Source organism: Carassius gibelio, chromosome A23, assembly GCF_023724105.1.
Source record: "Carassius gibelio isolate Cgi1373 ecotype wild population from Czech Republic chromosome A23, carGib1.2-hapl.c, whole genome shotgun sequence".
Taxonomy (NCBI): domain Eukaryota; kingdom Metazoa; phylum Chordata; class Actinopteri; order Cypriniformes; family Cyprinidae; genus Carassius; species Carassius gibelio.
Genome location: NC_068393.1, coordinates 11,559,090 through 11,581,551, shown reverse-complemented (window position 1 = coordinate 11,581,551; position 22,462 = coordinate 11,559,090). Strand labels below are relative to the sequence as shown.

The following is a 22,462-nucleotide window of genomic DNA, read 5'->3' as shown; positions in this document are numbered from 1 at the left end:
TCACAACCATTTGAATCAATTGCTTGAATTGGTCACTTCTATTTAATATTAAATGTCAAAAGCACATTTAAACATTTATGTCGAAAGAAAAAAGATTGACTGGCAAAATAAAGCGTGTGTATAAAACGTCTAGTCATTTTTAAACATTTTAATTCACATTTTTAGTCTTTATTCACCTCCTGTGTCTACTTGACATTTAAAGAACTGTTATATGGCTTTGCACACACTACATTCGGTCTAAACTCTAACAATAAAGAACTATGAAAATAAATCAGCTTCTTTTCTAGTAATTATTAAGTACTTGCCACTTCTGCCATTATGTGAATTTGTACAAAACTACAATTTTCACTTTATTGGCTAATAGAATGTGTATGAATCAACCAGAGAAAACACCATATTGATTGACTGTCAGGAGATCCCTTCAATGTCTGATTACGGCCCTCTATATAAAGCGGGAATAAACTGAATTAACTAGGAGTGACATGTAATGGTATAATGCTGACACAGACGGTAGTTTGTACTGATATTAAGAATGGTATCTGTGTGTGATGAGGATTAATCCAAGTCATAACCCTAAAACACAAACCCACCCAGAAACACACATTTCAACCGACCTCGTCCTCAAGGCTGCTTGGAAGATAAACTGTGAAGGGATCACGACAAAGAGGAGAAAGGGAGGGGAACAGTGAAGGTGAAAATGGAAATGACTTCACATTTTCAGGGACAGAAGTGTACAGAGCAATAAACAGAGAGGTGCTGTTTACAGAGACCTTGTGTTTTTACTGAACGGCTTTGTGTCTTCACTCAACACTGCAAAGTGCAATCTACCGTTAACCAAAAACATGACGCTTGGATACAGGCTACGGCGAGTTACGAGTTTACATTTTTAAATATGCTGGTACAAATTCAGTCTATGCTGTAAATATTTTCATTAAGTTTATATTTCTAAATAATTTTTATTTTAATAATAAGAATAATTCTTCCATTGCTGATCTTACATGGCTTTCACGAGTCAGAAATAATTGTCATTTTGAGTTTAGGTTCACTAAGATTTTTTTTATTCAAACAAAGATTAATTGAACTGATCAAAAGTTGAAATTAAAAAGACATTTATAATGATCGTAAGAGATTTGTATTGCAAATCAATGGCATTCTTTTGAACTTTCTTTTCAAAGAATCCAAAAAAAAAAAAAAAAAAAATATTAAGCAAAACAACTGGTTTTAACATTGATAATAATACTAAATGTTTCTTAAGTAGCAAATCAGCATATTAGAATGATTTCTAAAGCATCATGTGACACTGAAGACTGGAGAAATGATGCTGAAAATTCCCCTTTGCATCACAGGAATAAGTTACTTTTTAAATACATTAAAATATAATATTTCACAATATTACTATATTTTTGATCAAATAAAACGAGTATAAGACAATTGCAATTTCTTAAATTTAAAAGTTCTGTATTTCAATAAGTGTTGTCAAATATCGATATTTTGATAAAAATAATAGAAAGATGGTGAGGGCGGACCCCCACGACCAGCTTTAAAATAAAGAACAAAGCAGTTCTCAATGGATGTGCAGTGCATCTGTGTTTGACGTATCGTGAGCTCTAGTGTGAAGGCGCACAACTCGCCGTCGCATTCTCTCACACACGCAAAGTATGAGAGAGAGCGAGCGAGTCTTACATACATGCAGAATAACGCTAAACTATATTCTTTGTTGTATTTTCCTGTTTGTTGTATTTTCCTTGTTTTCCTGCAAAAATAACGGAGTTCCTTAGTAGTGGGCGGAACTAATGCGCGAACGGCAATCTCATTGGCTGGTGCTCACCGGAGCAAATCAGTTTGACAGAACGCAGACAACCTGATTTATATTCATGAATCCATTACTGTTCATATTAGTAGAATTCGTATTACTATGATTATCCTCATCATCTTATCAGTATTATTGTTAGTTTTTCCTTTTTTTTACAGAAACGCTACAAAGCACCACCATCAGTCCCAAATTCAGTTAAAATGTCTATGCATTCATACATGGTTACCAAGTTTTAATAATTACTAAAGTTCTATCATTAAATAATACTTGATTATCCAGATATCATACTATAATGCTTGACTAACTGATGTTAACAGTGTACTTGTTAAATTTATCTTTAGATTATGAAAAATTAATATTGTGGCAGTTTTTTTCTCCGTGGCATCGAAAATGGTACCAAATATTGATATTTTTCAAGGTATCGTATCAAAGTTTGAAATCCCAGTATCGTGACAACACATATTTCAATAATAGTAAAATATAATGGTTTCAATTATTTTTTTATAAGTACAGCCGAAATGGGAGCTTGTACAGAGTTTATATGTTTTGGCTACAAAGATTTCTAGAGTTTTTAATTTCCACAAAATACATTTCAATTTAGGAAGAGTAACCCCGTTCTATTAAACCGTGGGGGTAAATTTAGTAGCGGTTTTATAATTCGTGCCAATATCAATAGGCAATTTAGTTTCTGAGGCTAAACACCCACTGTCTGCTTAAGAGGACAATCCACGTGCATCTGCTGCTAGAGGACACACAAAGACCTGCTATAGCAACTGCCATCATCTTGTATCATTAATGACTTTCATGATAAAGCTTTAATGGAGTTAATTATCAACATCAGCTTTGATCATCCAAGACCAGTGGAGACGTTCAAGGTAGTCAAGTGATTTCTCTTCTCAGGGCAGGAGACGTCACAAATAATTACATGAAATGTTGTGGAAACCGCATGACTGAAGGTTTCTGCAGGTCTTCATTGAAACAAACCGGGGAGCAGTAAAAGTGGATACATTAACTTTTATAAATGAGAGGAATTTTAATTGGTTGCTTATATTCAATATAAATGGCTCACCTCATTGACTGGATGAAATCTGCAGGTCCTGTTGCAATCGTTTTTAGACTTCTTTTACTGTACATGTGTGTGTGCATTAGTTGTGGGTCAGAAGCAAAAGTGTAGAAAAGCATTATCTGATCTAATTTCCCTTCAGCACAAAACAACGTCCAATCATCTCAGCAGGTAGGGGGCAGAATTACACACAAACCCACTTGCACTAATGCGCAAGTCTCCCAGTGCTGAGAGAGGAGGTCTAAGGTATCAGTACTTATGCAGCACTTCTTGTGGAAAAAACAGGAAGTTCTCTGGAAAAAGAGGATAGGATCCTGATGACTGCTATTGACAAAATCATATCACTGCATTGCAAATATTGTGTGTTTATATACAGTCTATGGTTTAATCCTGTATGACTAATAGGTTTGCGGTTACAATAGATACATGACAAGGTATTGCATCGGAGGATGATCTAAAAGAGGATTTCACCCGGCATTAGTCTCTGTATGTCCTCGAACATCATTATCAGCAGTCAATTTCAAACCGTGATACTAATGGTGCTAACGTTCAAACTGCTAGTTCCACACACAACAGGCAGGTAAACTGACTCAAACATACACTACGTACAAGGTTGTAGTGAGGTTGATGTATTGGTCTACTCTTTTTTTTTTTTTTTTCCTCATTGAATGCTGTGCTGTAGCATTCACTACTATCAGAATGGCAAAATCTCCAGAAAATTCTAGGGATGCGACGATAGGAAAGTACTGGCAAATAACTCTATTTTAATGTCATGGGTGATAATAATAGACTGTATAAAAACATGGACGTAGTGACATCACCCATAGGTTCCCAAAGAGCGTTTATGAAGCTCAAAGTGGACTGAGCCACTTTTTATACATCTATATAAAAAATAAATTACCCTCTCCCAGTTGTCAAGAAGGGCAAAATTAGCTATAGAGACCAAAACCACTTTTTGTACCAGGCTGTAAACATGTTTTTTTCTGCTGTAAAGTTGGGCATTTTATCATGGGGGGGGGGGGGGGATCTATGGGATTGACTCTCTTTTGGATGAATTGCAGATTTAGACACGTCCTTGTTGGTTTCATGAGAGAGTGGGAGGTTGTCGCTTGGTGATAATATTATACTTAATTCTAAAATCAAATTAAAATCAGTTTTTCAATTTACAGATTTGGGGTCGGATTTATACAAATAGATTTAAGGTTTACATTTTATGATTCCAAATTTGATCAAAAAGTGATTCATTTTAATGTACATTTTAATGTTAAAATGTTATCTATTCCTGTAATGACGAAGCTGAATTTTCAGCATCATAACTCGAGTCTTCAGTGTCACACGATCCTTCAGAAATCACTCTAATGTGCTACCTTGCTGCTTTAGAAACATTTATTATTATTATTAATGTTGAAAACAGTTGCGCTACTTAATGTGGAAAACATAATACTTTTTTCAGTATTTTTGCTAAATACTGTATTTTTTTTTTTTTTTTTGGAACGAATGTAATTTTTTTTTATCAATTTAATCAATTAAAGTACTGAGTTCCTTCCAAAAATAAATAATTAATTAACCCCAAACTTTTTATGGTAGTGCATATCCAGTGTTAACTGATACAGAAAAAAAAAAAACACAAATATTGTCCAATAATTGATGTTGTATCGATATATTGTGGATCCCTACTAACATCAATTCTTTGTTACACTGTTTGTATATCAAATTCACCACCTAGGTCACTGTAACTATACAGGTCTTCAGGTTGTCTGAACAAGTAATTGTAGTGGTTCTAGAGGTACAACCTCCTGATGAGTTGATTAGAATAAAGTATTTTTACACATTCTGTACAAGCTCAGTCTTTGTGTAGAAAAAAAAAAAAAAAAAAGCTCTCTCCATTGTCAAGCATCCATGAGATTACTGACTGAACCGGATGAGGGTTAAAAGTGTAAAAGCTTGGGCGCATGCCTCATTAACATTAATAAGAGGGTTTTCAGTAGCAGTGCAGGAGAGATACAGAGAGGGTGACTATAATGTACAGACCCATACAGCTGATCCTCCAGCCTGGTTAGGATGGGATAGTTGGTGGTGTGACGGGGCTTACTTCTAGCAAATCTGTGCTAGACTCACATCTGTTTGTCACCAACAGCTGGGTCACCGGGTGATCCCATGTTATCCCGCCTCTCCTCCATCTCACATCTGTGCCTTTCACAACTTTCTAATGGAGCCCTCTCTAGAGCTACATCACACCAATATTAACACAGAAAATGTGTTAAAGGTCGACACTTGATTCTAGCTCATTCGCCTCTTAATACGGCCAGCTATTTTACCAAAAGCCCTTGCTGCTGGTGGAGCACCACATATTAAAGCAATACTTCACCCAAAAAAGATAATTCTGTCATCATTTAGACTTTGTCTTCTATGGAACATAAAATATGATTTATTGAAGAACTTCCCTGGTGCTCTTTTCCATAATATGGTGACAAACATGTCCCGTGACCTTTCAGTCATGACAAAGTCTTCACAAGTCAGTAATCACCATAACAAATCGCCATAAACAGTTTTGGTAAAATATTTATACAACAAATCAGAGTAAAACAATTTTAAGTAGTTTGAATTTGTCAAGTGCTTGATAAACCCTTTGTCTTCTTCATCTGGTCATCTATTTCAGCATTTTTTTCTCTCTGAATTTATAATACAAAACATTTTGCCATATTTATTCATTTATTTTTGCCATTGTGGATTACTGTGGCTTTTGCTTCTAGCCTCTTTTGACTTCTGAAACACACAGGTCCTTGGTAATGGTATAGGTTTTTCTCAAGTAAAGCATTAGCACAAGATCTAACAAACATGCAAATAAGCAAAAGAAAGTGATGAATCATGTATAATTCGATAAAACATTAGATTCCTTGATTGATAATAATAACAACATCATAAAAGATGAGGTAAGTACTTCCAAAGTCAAATGTGTGCATTTTTATTATTTATATATATATATATATATATATATATACACACACTTTTTTCTTTTTTTAAAGCAACAACACCCATGATGAAAATCAGCACTCTGGACATTCTGCAGTCTGCAGTATGTTTTTATGTTTTATGGAATAAAGAAAGTCAAAAATATTTAGAACTACATGAGGGTGAGTAAATGATGCCAGAATGTTCATTTTTGGGTGAACGGTTCCTTTAAGGCAAGGGTTACATTACTCAATCTGTCTTGAGGTTACACCCATGTTTGTCACCCTTTCTCAGCAGAGAAACCAAGGTCACTGGGTGCCATGAACACACCTGCTTTAAATTTAGAAGAGCAAACAGGCACGGCAGAGTGCCCCTTTTACAATAGTTTATCTTATCTCCTTTCTCCAATAGGGAGTTTTATTCACCCTCCAGTAAAAGCAGAAGGCCCTGATAGCACCGGGTCCAAATTTCAGGGGCATTTTGGAGATTTATGGAGCAACCTTTAAACATCTTCTCTGAAATGCACCCTAGCAACTCTCAATAAAACAATCAGAGAGAGGTGCGCGGTCCCTGAGAGTGTGTACACGAATACTCTTTCACACAGCACTCACACCAAGGCTTGAAATGCTGAGCATGCTGGAACAGGCAGCGTGTGTTTTGTGTGTGGTGAAGTGCGCCACCTCATCATCCCTGACTGCATCCAAGAGTCCACAGCACACACACAGACAACTCATTAAAAGTAAAGCAACCTTACGATTTAATTGCCCAGAGATAACGAACATGCCTATGTGCTAAAATCACAGCAGGCTGTCATTCCGGCAAACAAAACACATTGTTAGCCATCGGTCACGGGCACAAACCTATAAGTGTAATGATTAATTCAAACCCTTGTTATTTGAGGGTGGCGTTGAGGGGTGGCAGTTAATAATTAAGCAACCTCTGGCCTTGACTCAGTGGAAAGCGTCCTCTCTCACAGCAAATGAGACCTTCAATAGAGCACCCCAACACACACACACACACACACACACACACACACACAGGCCAAGACTCAAATACTAGCATACGGTCTACTGCAAACACCTCAGTGTTCTCTGTATCCAACCTTATTGTGCTATGTGGAAGCAAGCGGTTTTCTTCATTAGATTCATTAGCCACCAGGTAAATAACTAGAAGACTAACCAGGTGATGTTTTGGCTTATATTACTGTAGATATTCATTGACCATTGTTGTACATGTTTCTGCCTATTTAAGTATGTACTGTATATAGTAAAGGTATTTCAATAGATTAAGGCAGTGGGTGAACTGTATTGTGGATAACACAGTATGTTGTGTTTTACTATCCATACTTTAGTCAAATGTACAGCAGTAGTTAGGTATTCTAAACATACTGAAAACTCACATGCACTATGTAGTATACATACGAGTACATACGAGTACTATGGGAGCATGCATTCCAAACAAGGGAGGGATGGATCTTCAAGAAAACTTTCTAAATTCCCTTGGTCTTTTTTATCATCAAACGCATCTATATCAGTCGCTGCCCACACGTTCAGTCATTACAGAAGAGGGGGATGCCTGACAATGTGTGTAAAGGGGTGGGGAACACTGGTCCGTTCTTCATGCTCCCTTTCTTTTGTATAATTTATCTGAAGAGGACTTCAGATTTTAATCGGCCGGCTCATTACCAATTTCTCCCCTCCATGCCTCAATATCTCGCTCCTGGTCCTCCAGATTAACTCGGCAAACATACGCATGACATTTCTCAGTGTGTGTTCTATTTGATTATATGTTAATGGCCTTGCATTTTTAATAACATTTCCATTAGGTGATCATGCATTTATCGGTACTTGGTCTCTCCCACACAGTCTCTTTATTGCCTTGTAGGCTCATGTTGGGGGGACACGGTCATCTTTCCATCCTCAGATGTAGACAAGAACAACCATCAGGTTCAAATGGCTTCACGTCTGCCTATCCATTTAGATGGTATGTTGTAAGACTGACAGGCTGGTTTAATGTAAATAGCTGCACTCTTCTGGTTGGGGGGGGGATCGGTCCATAGCTGCCCTACGCTTGAATCAGATAAGAATCGGTGACTTGCTGAAACCAGAGAGAATGACCTGACAGCATTAATGAACCTTCTCCTCTCCTGCCTGTCATTCAAGCTCAGCTGCATACTGCCGTCAACTCGGCTGACAGACACAAAGCTGCTGTATTTTAGTTTTAGGAGGTCACACTGTGATTGTGTGAATGCTACCATGTGACAGTAAAAGTGTAGACAACATCTGGTCAAGTTATTTATAAGTAGCAAATGATCCGGAAAAATAAAACCTAAATCTTTTGACATACAGTAGACCAGCCATGAGCCGAGGTCTTCTAGCAATGGTTCTTTATTTTTCTTAACAAAATGTTTTAACCGAACTATCTATAATTCCAATGAGAGCTTAAACTACCATGTAGACAACTGCCTGGGAACTACGGACGATGTAATTGAGTCTTTTTCTCAAAACATATCTGAACATTTGTGTATATATGTGTGTATATATATACACATATATATATATATACACATATATATATATATATATACATATATATATATATGTGTGTGTGTGTGTGTGTGTGTGTGTGTGTGTGTGTGTGTGTGTATGTATGTATATATATATATATATATATATATATATATATATATATATATATAAATATTTTATAATATACTGTATCTTAGTTAAAAAAGACTTCAATATTACAGTAACTGAAATAAATCTGAAAAAAAATATTAATATTAATAGAAGGAGAGAAGAGAAGAAATAAATCCACAACTAACTGAAAAAGAAGTTTAGGTTTAAGTACTAACAAGAAAAAACATTAAAAAACAAAACAAAATAGAAATATATTTTTAAAACCAATAAAAAACAAAACAAAAACAAAAAAAACACAAAAAGCACATAAATTAGTATAACTAAAGCTGAAAATATATACTCTTATAGTATAAATACTTTGATCACTTATAAGTGCTAAAATAACAGTTTAAACTTTAAAGCTACAATGATCAGTTCTTTTTAGAATTTTTTGTTTTTTGTAAATATTTATTTTCTTTTTTTAATGTATACAAAGTAAGTTTGCATCAAAATGTAATATATTATTTAAATAAAAGTTAGTTAATGTCAGTGCTGTTTGTTGGATTTAAAAGGGTCATGTAATGTTGCTAAAAATAACATTATGTTGTGTATTTGGTGTAATACAATGTGTTTATGCAGTTTCAGGTTAAAATAAACATTTTTCATATAAATGTACATTGTTGTTCCTGAATGCCCGCCTTTCTGAAACAAGTCGATTTTTAGAAAGCTCATCATTCTAAATAAGTGAGGTGTACTCTGATTGGCCAGCTGTTCAGTATGTTGTGATTGGACAAATGCTTCAAGCATGTGACAAATGTTACACCCCTTACCAAACTGTGATACCGTCCTCACAGCACGAACACACAAAACCAATAAAACCCATTACAAATGAGGCATTTGTGTCATCTAGTGGAGACATCATTACAGATTATAATGACTTAAGACTTTTATGCATTGCGTTGCGTAAACATAAAACCATGACTGCATTGGTGATCAGAGAAACAACAAGCGCTACTCTACACTGCTCAAAACTCACGTTGGAATCATCAGTGGCAAATTATTTAAATATAAAAAAAATATATATACACAGGCTGTGAGTCAGAAGCACCAGACTCTCCTTGCAAAGTTGGAACTGACCCACTTTTAGAAACAGCCTTTGTGCCACAGACGCACTGTAGGCTACTGGTTCACGAAACGATCCTCATCCGCCATAAAATGCACACACATCTGAACGGTGTTGTAAATACAACTTAACCACTGATTTATAGTTGTGTCTTCTTTTGGAAGAAAAGAAGTCTTCTTTATCCACCACGAGCTTGTAACACTCCAAAGAGAAAGGAAAAAATTTAATCGAATCATATGACCCCTTTAAGTCTTAGAACTCTTTATTGAAGAACTTTTAATAAGTTACTTTTTAAAACTCATATTGAAATTCAATAGCAAAAATCCTTCCAGAACCAAGGCCACTGAAAAAGTGGGCAGGCACTCTTGCGCTCTATATCAAATGTCTTCTCTCACAAATCAGCTAGACGACTAGAACTCTTATTTTTGTGAAGCTTCCACTGTCATGTTTCAGCAAGGCTGTTTACACACTCAATTGGACTGCTTGGTCCAAACCTAAGAGCAATTCCACCCCCTCACCCAGCTAGTCTCTTTTCAGATTGTCCTTTTGGATCTGAATCGCAGAACCAACCAAACAAAGAACTCGAGTTAATGAGTGGCTTCGGATTTCCCATTCGAGCATCAGTAATAAGGTTTCCTGCTGGAAAACCTGGATCAACTACTTGTACTGCTTTTGATGACCGCACCTGATGCTGCTGCTGCTGATGTTGTTGCTGGGCATCTTTGAACCGTCTCAGTGTTTACAGACAGATAGTTTAGAGCAGGTCAAAGACGTCTGCTGTCTGAAGGACGGGAAGAAATATACTGTGAACACAGAGAGCACTGGTGTGAAAAGAAGAGAGAAGAGGAGAGGTGGCGACAGGAGCTGCGATGATGAAGGGATGTTAGTCTAAGAGAGAAGAGGTAAAGAGAGGGGTTATACAGCATTTAACTCTGACAGATCTGCCGATGTGTGTATACTGTACGTGTGAAAGCATGTCTGATGTTCTACATCTCCTGTTGACATGCATTCCAGTGCATCATCACATATACACACGCACATACATTTACTCATCTACCAAAATGGGAACTTAAGATGACTTCTATAGCTTTATATTGTTTTTAAAATTAAGATGATTCCAAATACTACAAACCGAACGTTGTTACTAGCCATAATGTATTATGCAAATATTATTTATATTACATTTTATATATGCAGAAGCATTCAAATGTTAGAAAGACTTCTATTTCAAATAAAAGGTGTTCTTAACTTCAAAGAATCCTGAAAAAAAAGGACTGATTTCAGAAGAAGCATTTAGTACTAAAGACAGGAGTAACAACTGCTGAAAATTTAGCTTTGCCGTCATAGAAATAAATTGTATTATAAAATAAACAAACAGAAAACAGCTCTTTTAAAATGTAATAATATTGTACAATATCACTGTTTTTGACTGCATTCATGATTAAACAAATGCAGCATAGGTGAGACTTTCAAAAAACCCAAAAATGTTTGAATATACACATTGACAAACTTGTCAAATGATGGGAATAGTTGAGTTCATAGCATCAGCACGCACCACTGAGTGCTGGTTAAGTGTTGGCTGCAGTACAAGTGCATTATTGTGATATCCATGTCTAAAAGCCCCCAGAATAAATCACACCTTTTGCTGAGCATTAAATAAAAGTAGGAGTTTCACACACTTATCTAATTATTTATTTTTACACTTGACCTCTATCACTAGCCTCCAGAAGGAAAGCCGTCAAAGTCACACTGTCATTTTTACATAACCTACTTTCCCTACCACACACACTAGGCACAGGCTCTGGGCTGCGGTTGTGGTTGTCCTTTGGGTTACTTTGCCACTGGGGCTGGAACAAATCCACCCATGTAATGACAAAAGGTCATTCAAATCCATCGGAGCTCTAAAAGCACGTTTGATTCACTCGAGCTTTAGCTCTCCTGAGCTTCAGCTTATGACCAGACCCTCTGATGACATCCAAGAATCCTGTCACTACAGGCAAGCGTGCATTATGACCTGATTATTCATTAAAATACACAAAAAGGCATTAATATAGGGATTAAGAATGTGCATTTTTCACTTTTGACACTTTATAGCAAATGAGACAGTCAATGCTTGTATTAAAGCTTTTTAAGAACATGCTCGGGTCATATTTCACCCCAATTTTAAAAAAAAAAAGAAAGAAATTACATTTGAATAATTTAAGCACATTTCCCATTCAACTGAATTCTTATATTAAATCTCTCTCTATAGATTTGATATACCGCCTGACTTTAAAAAGTACATAAATATATTGCATTATGGCCATTTTACTGTAAAACAAATACTGTAAAAAAATATGGTATTAAAATAGAAAATCAGTGTTTGGAATAATTGGGTGAGTTGTTAAGATAATACATACATAGATTTAAAAGAATACATTTTATTCATGTTGTAAATGAAATAAGCTTTTTTTCTTTTTTGACCAAATGCAGGCTACATTGAATGTGCTTTTCTCACATGACCATGTCTGGTGTATTTGTACTAACAAAGAGGGAATGGCTCTGACTAATAATGCCTTTTTAATGCACACTAGCTAGGTAAGAACATGAATCACTTGTTCACATTTATTAAATACTAGTAAAGGCACATAATTCCCTGCCGCAGGGCTCTAACGCAGTAGTAAAGTACAGGTCTAATGCAGTGGCTCAGCTTTATTATGCACACCAGCAGGAATCTGATGAACCTTTCCAAGCCAATCACAGGGTTCAGTGATGTACTGCATGTACTGTAAGAGTAGTGCGATGCTTCGGGGCAGACCATGACCTTCACAGCATCTGTTCCGAGAACATGGCTCCACTGTTCTGAGCTCCATTATCTCAAGCAGCATTTTAACACTACATGTCCCTCATTCTGAGGTGAAGAGTCAATTCTCTCCATCCTGCTGTTCCCTATGTACACCTCAAGCCCCCCTCCCCTCACGGCCTCAGGCTCTTGTATCTGAGAAGTCACGGCACCAAGGTCACACCCACAGTGACACTACATACCTCAGATCACACACACACACACCTCAGATGTGAGACACTTATACACACACACACACACACACACACACACACACACACACACACGAGTCAGGAAGCAGGTACACCTGCAGGTTATTGCATTTTTTGTATGAAAATCTGGAGTAAAAAGTCTTCTTTAAGCCATACAAACTAATGAAGACATCTGAATTGCGGAGTGACATTTCCCTTGGATTGACTGCATGTACAGTACACCGCCAAACTGGGTTGAGATTAACAGCAGGAGTAATTGTGCGTTTAGACAATGATTAACTTTTACAAGAGGTCAAACGGGCACAAGAAAAAAAGAAAAAGAAAGATGACTACACCTAATACATGGCTACCTCACAGAAGAGACTTTCAGCAAATACACAAGATCACATTTGACTGTCTCTCCTCATGTTCAGGCAATCGGAAATCACTTTGAGGTGACGAAGGTTGTTCTTTGTGGCCGAACAGCTCACGTTCAAGAGCAACTGTAGTCAGTCAGAGAGAGCTGTCTTGATTACCTGACCTCCCTCTTTTTTCTCTTCTCTTTTCCATCTGTCTTCCTCCATCATCTCTACACGTTTTTGTCTGAGTCCTGCTGACAGAGGGGTTCAGGGGTCTTTCTCAGCTAATGGCCCTCAGAGAGTGCTGTGCCCATGCCTGGCATTAAGTTTTACATTCATACATTTTGCAGAATCATTTATCCAAAGCAGCTTACATCACATTCAAGTTATACATTTCAGAACTAAATGAGCTACATCATGGTGTAGTTTAAAATCATAAAAATCCTTAGAGTTTGAAACAAGCCTGTTGCAAGAAGCCAAAGTCAAGGTTTTTGCTTCAAAACCAACTTAGCAGTTTAGTGATTGCTATACTATCTAGTCTACTTTGCAGCTCATTCTGGCCAGGAACCACACCTATAGACAGAAAAGTTCTGTCTGACTGCCAAAAACCTATAATAAGTTAGGACTTTTTAAAATTTCATTTAATTTATTTTAAAACATTATAAATTCTATAATTGAGTTTTTAGTTTTCTTCACACCACAACAATTCCTTTCAATTTACTGATATTAAATTACCATTACGTCCATGTCTGTATGGAGCCTATATATTTATTAGAAGCATCTGAAAAGAAAACTGTATGTATGTGTTTTTCAAAAGCAGCTTTCTGTATCGAAGATTTCAGATTGCCTTCAATACAGAAAGATTACAGCTATAGTTCAACCACAGATGAAGAGCGGGAGAGAAAGGGGAAAAACACTCCACTTTCTCATCATTATCTAAATGCAGAGCTCTCTGGGTCGCTAATGTCACCCACAGACAGAGAAGCTGCTGGAGAACGCAGCGAGGAACTACTGAATTTAAATATATACCTCCCAGCAGCTCACCCAAACAATATTTGTTTGAGATACAACTATTCAAATAGCTGGAATCTGAAGTTAAAAAAAAAAAAATCTCTGAGAAAATTGCCTTTAAAAAGTTGTGTTCAAAATGAATTTCTTAGCAATGCATATTACTAATCAAAAATTAAGTTTTAATATATATACACAGTAGGAAATTTACAAAGTCTCTTCATAGAACATGATTCTTACTTAATATACTAATGATTTTTGGATTTAAAAAAATAAAAAAACCTTACCCATACAAATGTATTTTTGGCTATTGCTAGAAATATACCCCAGCAACTAAAGACACACATATGATAACTTTAGGTGAAAAAGACCTTTTTTTTTTTTTTTATGTCGTTCACTGGTAAAACCACCAAATTGAGTCCATGAGTCAAGAACTTTTATAAATTAACTGATTTCTAAATTAATTTAATGTGAAGTAAATTAACCGAAACACTCATATATCCAACAGACATCACTACTTCTCTCATGAATGTGCCAAGGACAGTATGTTCAGTCACTGAAAAAGCTCCTGTCTCTCCATTCATTGAAATTGCAAGGAAAGTTAAAGACCAGCACAGTCTTCAGAAAAACTCTTGTTTCTCATGGAAGAGAATACAGGTTTGAAATGATAAGAGTGTGAGTAAATGATGAAGAGCTCTCTTTAGAGCTCTCTTTAAAAATGCTTTTTTTTTTTTTTAATAATCAAATAAATGCAGCATTGGTGAGCAAAAAACATGGTGGTTAAAAAAAACAAAAAAAACATCATACTCAACTAAAACTTGAAACAGTAGTGTGTAAAGCTACATAGAGATATATAAATACAGCTTGTTTTCTTTTCTTCGTTTTCTTATTGAAAAATCTAACTAGATTTATGTTTTTATGCATGAAGAATATTCCTTTTATGAATTTTCCTTCGAATTCTATGAATTTTGGTAAAACTATTGCTTTAAATTCTTTCAAATCAAGTCTGAACATCCTGCATTTAGTGGTGAAGAAAAACTGTTTGGATGTTTAGATTTGACCGGAAAACAAGAGAAAAATACTGATTAAGGAAACAACTTTTCATGCTGGAAATATGCGCACATGCATTTCATTTGAGACTCTAGAGTAATCAGATGGTTCAAACCCTCTATTAAGACGCAAATGAGCTTGCATTGTCTCTTACCGTCCTCTTCCTTGTGTGCGTTTTGCGGGCTGTGCATCCTATCTGCTCTGGAGGGGTGGCTCAGGTCAGACAGTGTGGAGTGACGTTCAGCTGATATCCATGTGGGGTCACTCATATCAAACTCCTCGCTACTCACTGAACAGTCATCCTGCGGAGAGAGAGAGCCAGAGAGATGTCAGTCCGACAGCTGAGGCAGGATTGCTCATATCGACGCCACGTCTGAGTGTGTGTGCGCAAAACTAGAATAGATGTGAATGTCAGATTGGGCTGTGATGTTGGCAGGCAAGCAAACAGGCCCATGAGGAGGGCTGTCAGAGAGAGCAGTCACCCCCTGCTGAGTGACAGCATCACTCACACACACACACACGCGCGTGCACGCACGAGACCACCAAAAACTATGACTGGGCCCCAAAGCACAGTGCAGAAGTGTTAAAGAGAGGGTACAGTACACTACTTCAGTAGATCTATTCTACTAAAGACAAAAACATGGCCAAAAACTTGATTTATTACTGAAAAATTCACATGCTGACTGCCCTAAAACCTGATTCAATTAAGGCATTAAGGTTTTGCTTTTGTGACTACTATGAAAATCAATCAATAAACATGAATCATTTTGTAATTACAGAAATATGTATCGATTAATATTTGATTCACGTGTGAATAAACTGTATGCATTGCTGTATGTAAGGTTACTTAAATGCATATTTACCTGCTGATAAACATGCATTGAAAACGTCTAAAAGCAAATAAAGTCTGTGAAACATTTTCCAAGGTATGCATCTGAAATGAAATGATATTCTATAAGCAGACATTGAACTACTGTCATAAACCGTGTACTATTCCGATCACGGACATGAATTGAAAGTAAAAAGCAAGGTTATGAATGGTTGTTCAAATTAAAGGGGTGGTTCACCATTCATTTTACCTTTATTCCAAACAGCCTGTCCCTTCTCTGAGAAACGCACTGATCATTTCCTGCTTTTATGAAGCCCCTCTCTCACAAATATGAAATGGGCTCTGATTGGTTAGCTAGCACAGTGTGTTGCAATTCGCTAAATCGCCTCTAGTGCATCTAGAACATGTACAAGCATGGCTCTTAATAGGTTTTTTTGTTTGTTGTGGTCTCATACTTTTAGATAAACTGTTATTTGTAAATGCTACTGCTTCTGTTAGCTTTTAATATACGGTTTTATCCTGATTGAAGTTTAAATACAGTACGGCAACCCATGTTTAACGCTTCTCATAGCTGTGTGAAAATAAGTCTATAAATGGAAGTTCATTGCTGGAGCTAAGCTCAATTGATGTCACAAACCAGGTAATTTGTAGTCCCTCTGAGCCATTTTTTAGGAATTAAACTGCCAGAATTTCAGCATCGCAACTTTGCAGATATTATGTTCAAATAGCAACATTACACACTAACTATTGATAAAAAAGTGAAAATCGCAAATCAACAACCCCATTAAGAAAATTTGACCAGACGGTCTCAACTTATCCATTTCTGAAAATTAATCATTTGTTCGGTCTACACAAGCAATTTGTCCTATTTCCTAAGTCCCTTCATGTGAATGATTGTTTTCCAAAATAAATCCATATTCTCCATTCAATATATTAAACTCACAGCAGCACCGAGTCAGTGGAGAGGATGCCTGTATAAATGTGAATCAAATAAATCACAGCATTCTGTTTTTCTGACACATTTGACCGCATCATTTCCTCAAGTTTGAATGACACTTCAAGCACATTTGTAATGTTAAAGGAATGGAAAATTAACCGAAAAACATTAGTCAAAAGAATTTAGAAAGAACTAGGATAAACTTTCCTTTAATTTCTATTCAGAATTTATTTTCCAAAATGAAAGACAAAGAAAGTATCTTAAATGAAAAAAAATATACTGCTGTAAACAATGACTACGTAATGATGGCTATTAAAATTAATTTGCTCCCTTGATTAAAATTAAAGAGTTAGTTCACCCGAGAATGAAAATTCATCCATCTTCTACTCACCCTCAAAGCATCCTAGTTGTAATTGATTGGATTATTCTGAAAGAGGAAAGTCAGAGTTATATTAAAAATGGTCCTTTCTCTTTCAATGGGGGCAAGCGGGTGTTTGTTGTCAACAGTTCAGAAGGCATGAAATAAAGTGTGCACATCTGTAATAAAATGTCCTTCACATGGCTCCGGGGGGCTGGGGTGAATAAAGTCCCCCTGCAGCAAATCCATGCATTTTTGTAAGACAAAATGTAGGAGCAAAGGAAACAAAGTTTAAGTTATTTCGTGACCAGCGTTTTGCTCTCTCTCCACGCTCGTCACAAACCACACAGTGCTGATGAACTACAACATCCGCCTGCACAGCCATGTGAGGGACATTTTATTAAAGATGCGCGCACTTTATTTCACATCTTCTGAATTAAAAACACAAACACCTGCTCACCCCCACTGAAAGACATGGAAGAGCAAGGACAATTTTTTAATAACTACGATTGGATTATTCTGAAAGAAGAAAGTATGGCTGCGCCGATCACAATCGGCCGATTGTTATGCGAGAAGTATGCATGAGAAGCTGCGCAAATCCACGTTCATTTTCAGCGTTTGAGCATCTTCTCAGTTAACAACGGCTCTGTGTAGTAACAGCTGCTCCATGTGAAATCAGGCACCTGATGGAATTCACCGCTGATTAGAGAACCGGCTTTACTGACGAGATGCGCATTAACGATCGGAGTGATCGGAGCACCCCTAGAAGTAAGTCACATACACCAAGGATGCTTCGAGGGTGAGTAGAAGATGAACGAATTTTCATTCTCGGGTGAAGTAACCCTTTAATGACAGCCACCATTTCCACTTTAAATCACACAATTTAAATCCTCAAATTAATGTCTCTAAATAATCTCAAGTTTTTGTTTTTGGTAGATACAGTCAGGAACATGTGATCATTATTAACATGAGCATCTCAAACTAGCTCGATCGGCTGTACATGCTGTGCCGAGTTTGTAAAGCAATGAAATACCTGTGCATAATGAGCTGGATGGAAGAGGATGATTTATTAGACGGGTGAAAGTAAAAGCTGCCCCTGGGAAAACGGGTGAGGACCCATCTGCTCATGTCTGTTGTCAAAGGGAAACCCTGCCACCCCGGCGCATGACACGGCATCGGTTTAAACAGACGCATTCCCCCCAGAGCTGTCAATCACATGAGACCTACCACCACCAGCCCAGCGCCAGCTCTGATTGGTTAAGGTACTTTACATGCAAATTTGACCGTGCATTATTGATGGGAGAAAGTCTTTCGCCCTCTCCGTTCCCGCTGGAGTTTAAACTGTTCTTCTATGGAAGTACAATGTGCAATGGTGAGTTTGGGACAAGACTGCCTGTTTGGTAGTCATATTACATTTTAAATTAGCTATTAAAACATTACAGTTGTTAAATAAATAATTTCACAATATTACTGTATTCATTTTTGATCAAATAAATGCAGGACTGATGCGCACAAGAGACATTATTTCTGTACAATCATAGCAATGCATATAAAAGCTTTTTATATTTTTTTCCTTATATAACATTACAAAGCATATTTTTTCATAAAAACTAAATATCAATATATTTTTTATTTGCTATAAATATTTTCTTCATTTATTTTTGCATCATTTTCTTTACAAAATCATTTGTAACAAGTTATAGCCATAGCTTCATTAAATCGCACATATGGAAAATGATAACATGAGATGCTAAATATGACTGATTTTTCATTTTTAATGCATTTTTATTGCAGTTTTCGATAATTTTATAAGTCATCTTTAAAATAGTGTTAGTCATCATGTAATCCAGGTATATAACAGTATGTTGGTGACAAACCAGCAGAATTTGCATCACAGAAAAGCACATTTTAAAGTTAAGGCATAAAAATGGATGTGCAAGATCAAAAAATGATTTTCAATGTTGCCCCGAAAGGGCAAGTGATTGTTACTAGTGTTGTTGACTTGCCTAAAACTCTCTCACACTGACTCCAGGCCAACAGATCATCCTCACTGTTGAGCCCTGCACAGACTTTAAATCATCAACTTTTGAATAATACAGCAATCAGATACATGTTTGTGTATAAATAAGCCCCGAGAGATTAAGAACGATGCCCAGGGGTCAGAAGTCGTCAGCAGGGACAGCTGATGGGAACAGACAGCAGAGGGAGGGGTCAGAGACACCCTTTAAAGGTCACGAGGAAACGCGCTGTCGCTAAAACCATCAGGTAGACAACAAAGAGGATCACACTTAAAGCGGCCACACACCCATCCCACCCCTCAAACCCAGTGTAATGTATTCTGCCGCATTTTCATTCCCATGCTGAAGTCACAGAACTGACAATCCAGCACCTCCTTAATCATCTACCAACAGGACATCAAACAGAAGCCTCTATTAATCTGACATTTAACTCCTTTTCAATTATAATCTTATAAAAATCGCATTTAACCACCGCACAGCTAATCTAATTTAGAACAATACAGGTCATCAGCAGCCTAATCTCTCTGACTCCATCTCCCTGCACCCCTATGGCTCAATTCTGATCTTTTATTAGTTTTTATTGTTTATTAATAATCATGCTTACGGTCTCCTCTCATCTGCATGCAGGTGACATTCTGCACACTCTCTATCCCTCTCATGCGCTCTCTCTCTCTCTCTCTGACAAATTGCTGCCTATGCAGATAAAGAGAGCAGGAACAGCCTGGCACTTTCCCCCTCCATGAAACATCCCAACTCCTCTGCCTTTAATGACAATAACCGATAGAAACCAGTCCAATCACCTGGTTTCTTTCATTTGCGGAGGGTCTGAGTGGCCCAGTGTTTCTGGGTTTCTTTTGTCTGAGAGCTGTGTGTGCGCCTACACAAAACACAAAGAGCAGACGTGCTTAGGAGACGGTCTCTTCTCAGCCAGGGCTGGGCGTTACCTTTGTCCTGTCTTGCATTTTCATTTAGTTGATTAACTTTGCTTTCATAATAATAATAATAATAATAATAATAATAATAATATGCTTTTGGGTGGGTGAGAATGAAAGGGGCCTTTTATTGCTTTGGAGTGTGGACATTTGTAGAGTGACGTTATAGGCAAAGTTAGCTTGTTAGCTGCACCGCTGTATAGAGAGCTGTAAATTGTCTAAATTAAGCGTGAAGGGGGTAAAGTCTTTTATAAATCAATTACTTCAGGAGCAAATCTATTTTTAATGGTGTGCCAAGCGAATCCGGACAGCCTGGGCATTCTTCACCTTCAGGTCAAAGTTCACAGAATGGTCTTGGGGAGGAAAAAACAAATAGCATATTAATATATGGGTTCATCACATAAATACACATGTGCGTATTTATGTGCCTTCAGAGGCACGCCATGCTGTTTTGTCAAGCACTGAGGCACTAAAATATGAATACAAATGAATGTCTTTCTCTGAGACCGTTTAAAGCATGCATGACAATGCTGGGGCAACATTTGCCATCCTGAGCTTGTAAAAAAGGCTCCTGTAAGGAGATCGGTCTGTTCTGCCTGCACTGAGGATCTTCGAGGCTGGGTTATGGGGAAGCTTTTTAATACCAGGGCCATTTTAAAGCTAATCCAGTTAGCAAGCCAACCCTTCCTGTCCGACTCTTCAAACTTTCCTTCTATCTTCTGATAGGCTCAATGCTATGGAAATAGCATAACCCTAACCTAACCCTAACCCTTGGGTTTATGTTGGCAAGTCCAAAACAACTAACCTGAGCCTGAAACGGCTTTCGCATAGTAGATACTGTAAAAGCTCAACGAATCTCATGGAGTTAAATCCATTTAATATCAATTGTACTTCTCACAGTGCTTTTTTCTACAATGAATCGTTCAGCAAAAGGAAAACGGGAATGTAGCATCAACCAAAGAGTGAGACAGTCATGGTATTTCCTGAGCAGAAATGATTGATTATGAGACAATGTGATTGTTTTGCATGCACAGCTGGAATGAGTTCTAGTCCTCCCAGTCTAGTCTAATTCAATCTGCAATTAGTTCCCCTCCTTTTTCCATCTTCCGTGTCTTTCTACCCATATTTAGCGAGGCAAGGACACCGACATGGCTCCAAACACAAAAAGAAATAATTTGAGGACTTAAAAATTAATAAATAAAAGGAATGCTGCCATGGAAACTGATCAAGATCTGCAATACTAAACCTGATTTAGAGAGAGAGAAAAAAAAAAACAGATACACATTTTAAAAATAAAACCAGAGTCTGAAAGATTCATAAGTGCATGTTATTTCAGTTTTTTTTCTTTGCAATGTTTTATCAAAAAAAAAAAAAAAAAAAAAAAAACTTTCAACCATCAAATCAATTCCTGATGGATAAAATCAACTCCCATCTGACAGCTATAATTGAATACACATTTTTACTCTGAAAAACATTTTGCTGCAATAATATTACAGTATATATTTCAAAGGCTATTACACATTAAGGTAGCAACAGGAACTGTTATTCACAGACAGAATCATAAATTCTAACACATCCACCACACACACACACACACACAAGGTCAGAGGGTCTATCTGGGCCCTTATAAGAGGAACACTGACAGCTCTCCGTCGCCAAGCCCTTATTTCTCACGTCTAACAGATGTCTGAGCATGTTTCATGAGCTTTCGGTCTTTGACCACCTTCCCTCGGTCCGCTGGGATCAAGATCTTCCAAAGGAAGCACACCGTATCATTTCAACACAGAAAGGTGAGTCTATTGATAAGAGTGCCGTTACCTGACTAAGGATGCAAGCCTGCACACTTCTACAGAGATCACTTGCCCTCAAACACACACAAAAACACACACCCTGTGAGGATTAACATCTTGAAAACCGTGAGCTTCCACTGCAGAATATTGATCGAGCAGGAAAATCGGACATGAAAAGGGAAAATACCAACACTGACACACAAGGTATCCATGCATAATCATGCCAAAACACACTTGGTGAGCATCCATCGAAAGCACACTATAAAAGAAAAATATTGCGTGTACGGATGTGATCGAATCACTGGAAGTACAAACAGACAGTTTGATATCAGTGTCTGTTTGTGATATTACACCCTAGTGTCAGCCACAGACTAAAGAACATAAAGCATTCTATTACATGAAGACGGGCGATGATCAATGATTCTGACAGGATCTTTATTGATCCAAAGGAGAGGGGAGCTATTTCTGCCTGCTGATGCCCCTTTCCCTCCCTGAAGAGCAGCGAAACCAAATCTGCACACGCTCTGTTACCCCTGCCCATTATTCTACACACGGCCCAGAACAAAACCCAAAAAGAGGAAAGAAACAAGACCGTCTCTC

At 37.2% G+C, this 22,462-nt stretch overlaps 1 protein-coding gene across 8 annotated transcripts in view; it reads right to left on the bottom strand.

The window, feature by feature from the left end:
• The window catches only part of LOC127944470 (nucleolar protein 4-like), an 85,438-nt gene that overhangs the window by 30,739 nt on the left and 32,237 nt on the right, over nucleotides 1–22,462 (bottom strand). For all 8 annotated transcript variants that reach the window (XM_052540410.1, XM_052540411.1, XM_052540412.1 and 5 more), the window contains one exon: nucleotides 15,153–15,300. In XM_052540410.1, coding sequence (XP_052396370.1) covers nucleotides 15,153–15,300 — 148 coding nt within the window. The remainder of the gene's footprint in view (nucleotides 1–15,152; nucleotides 15,301–22,462) is intronic.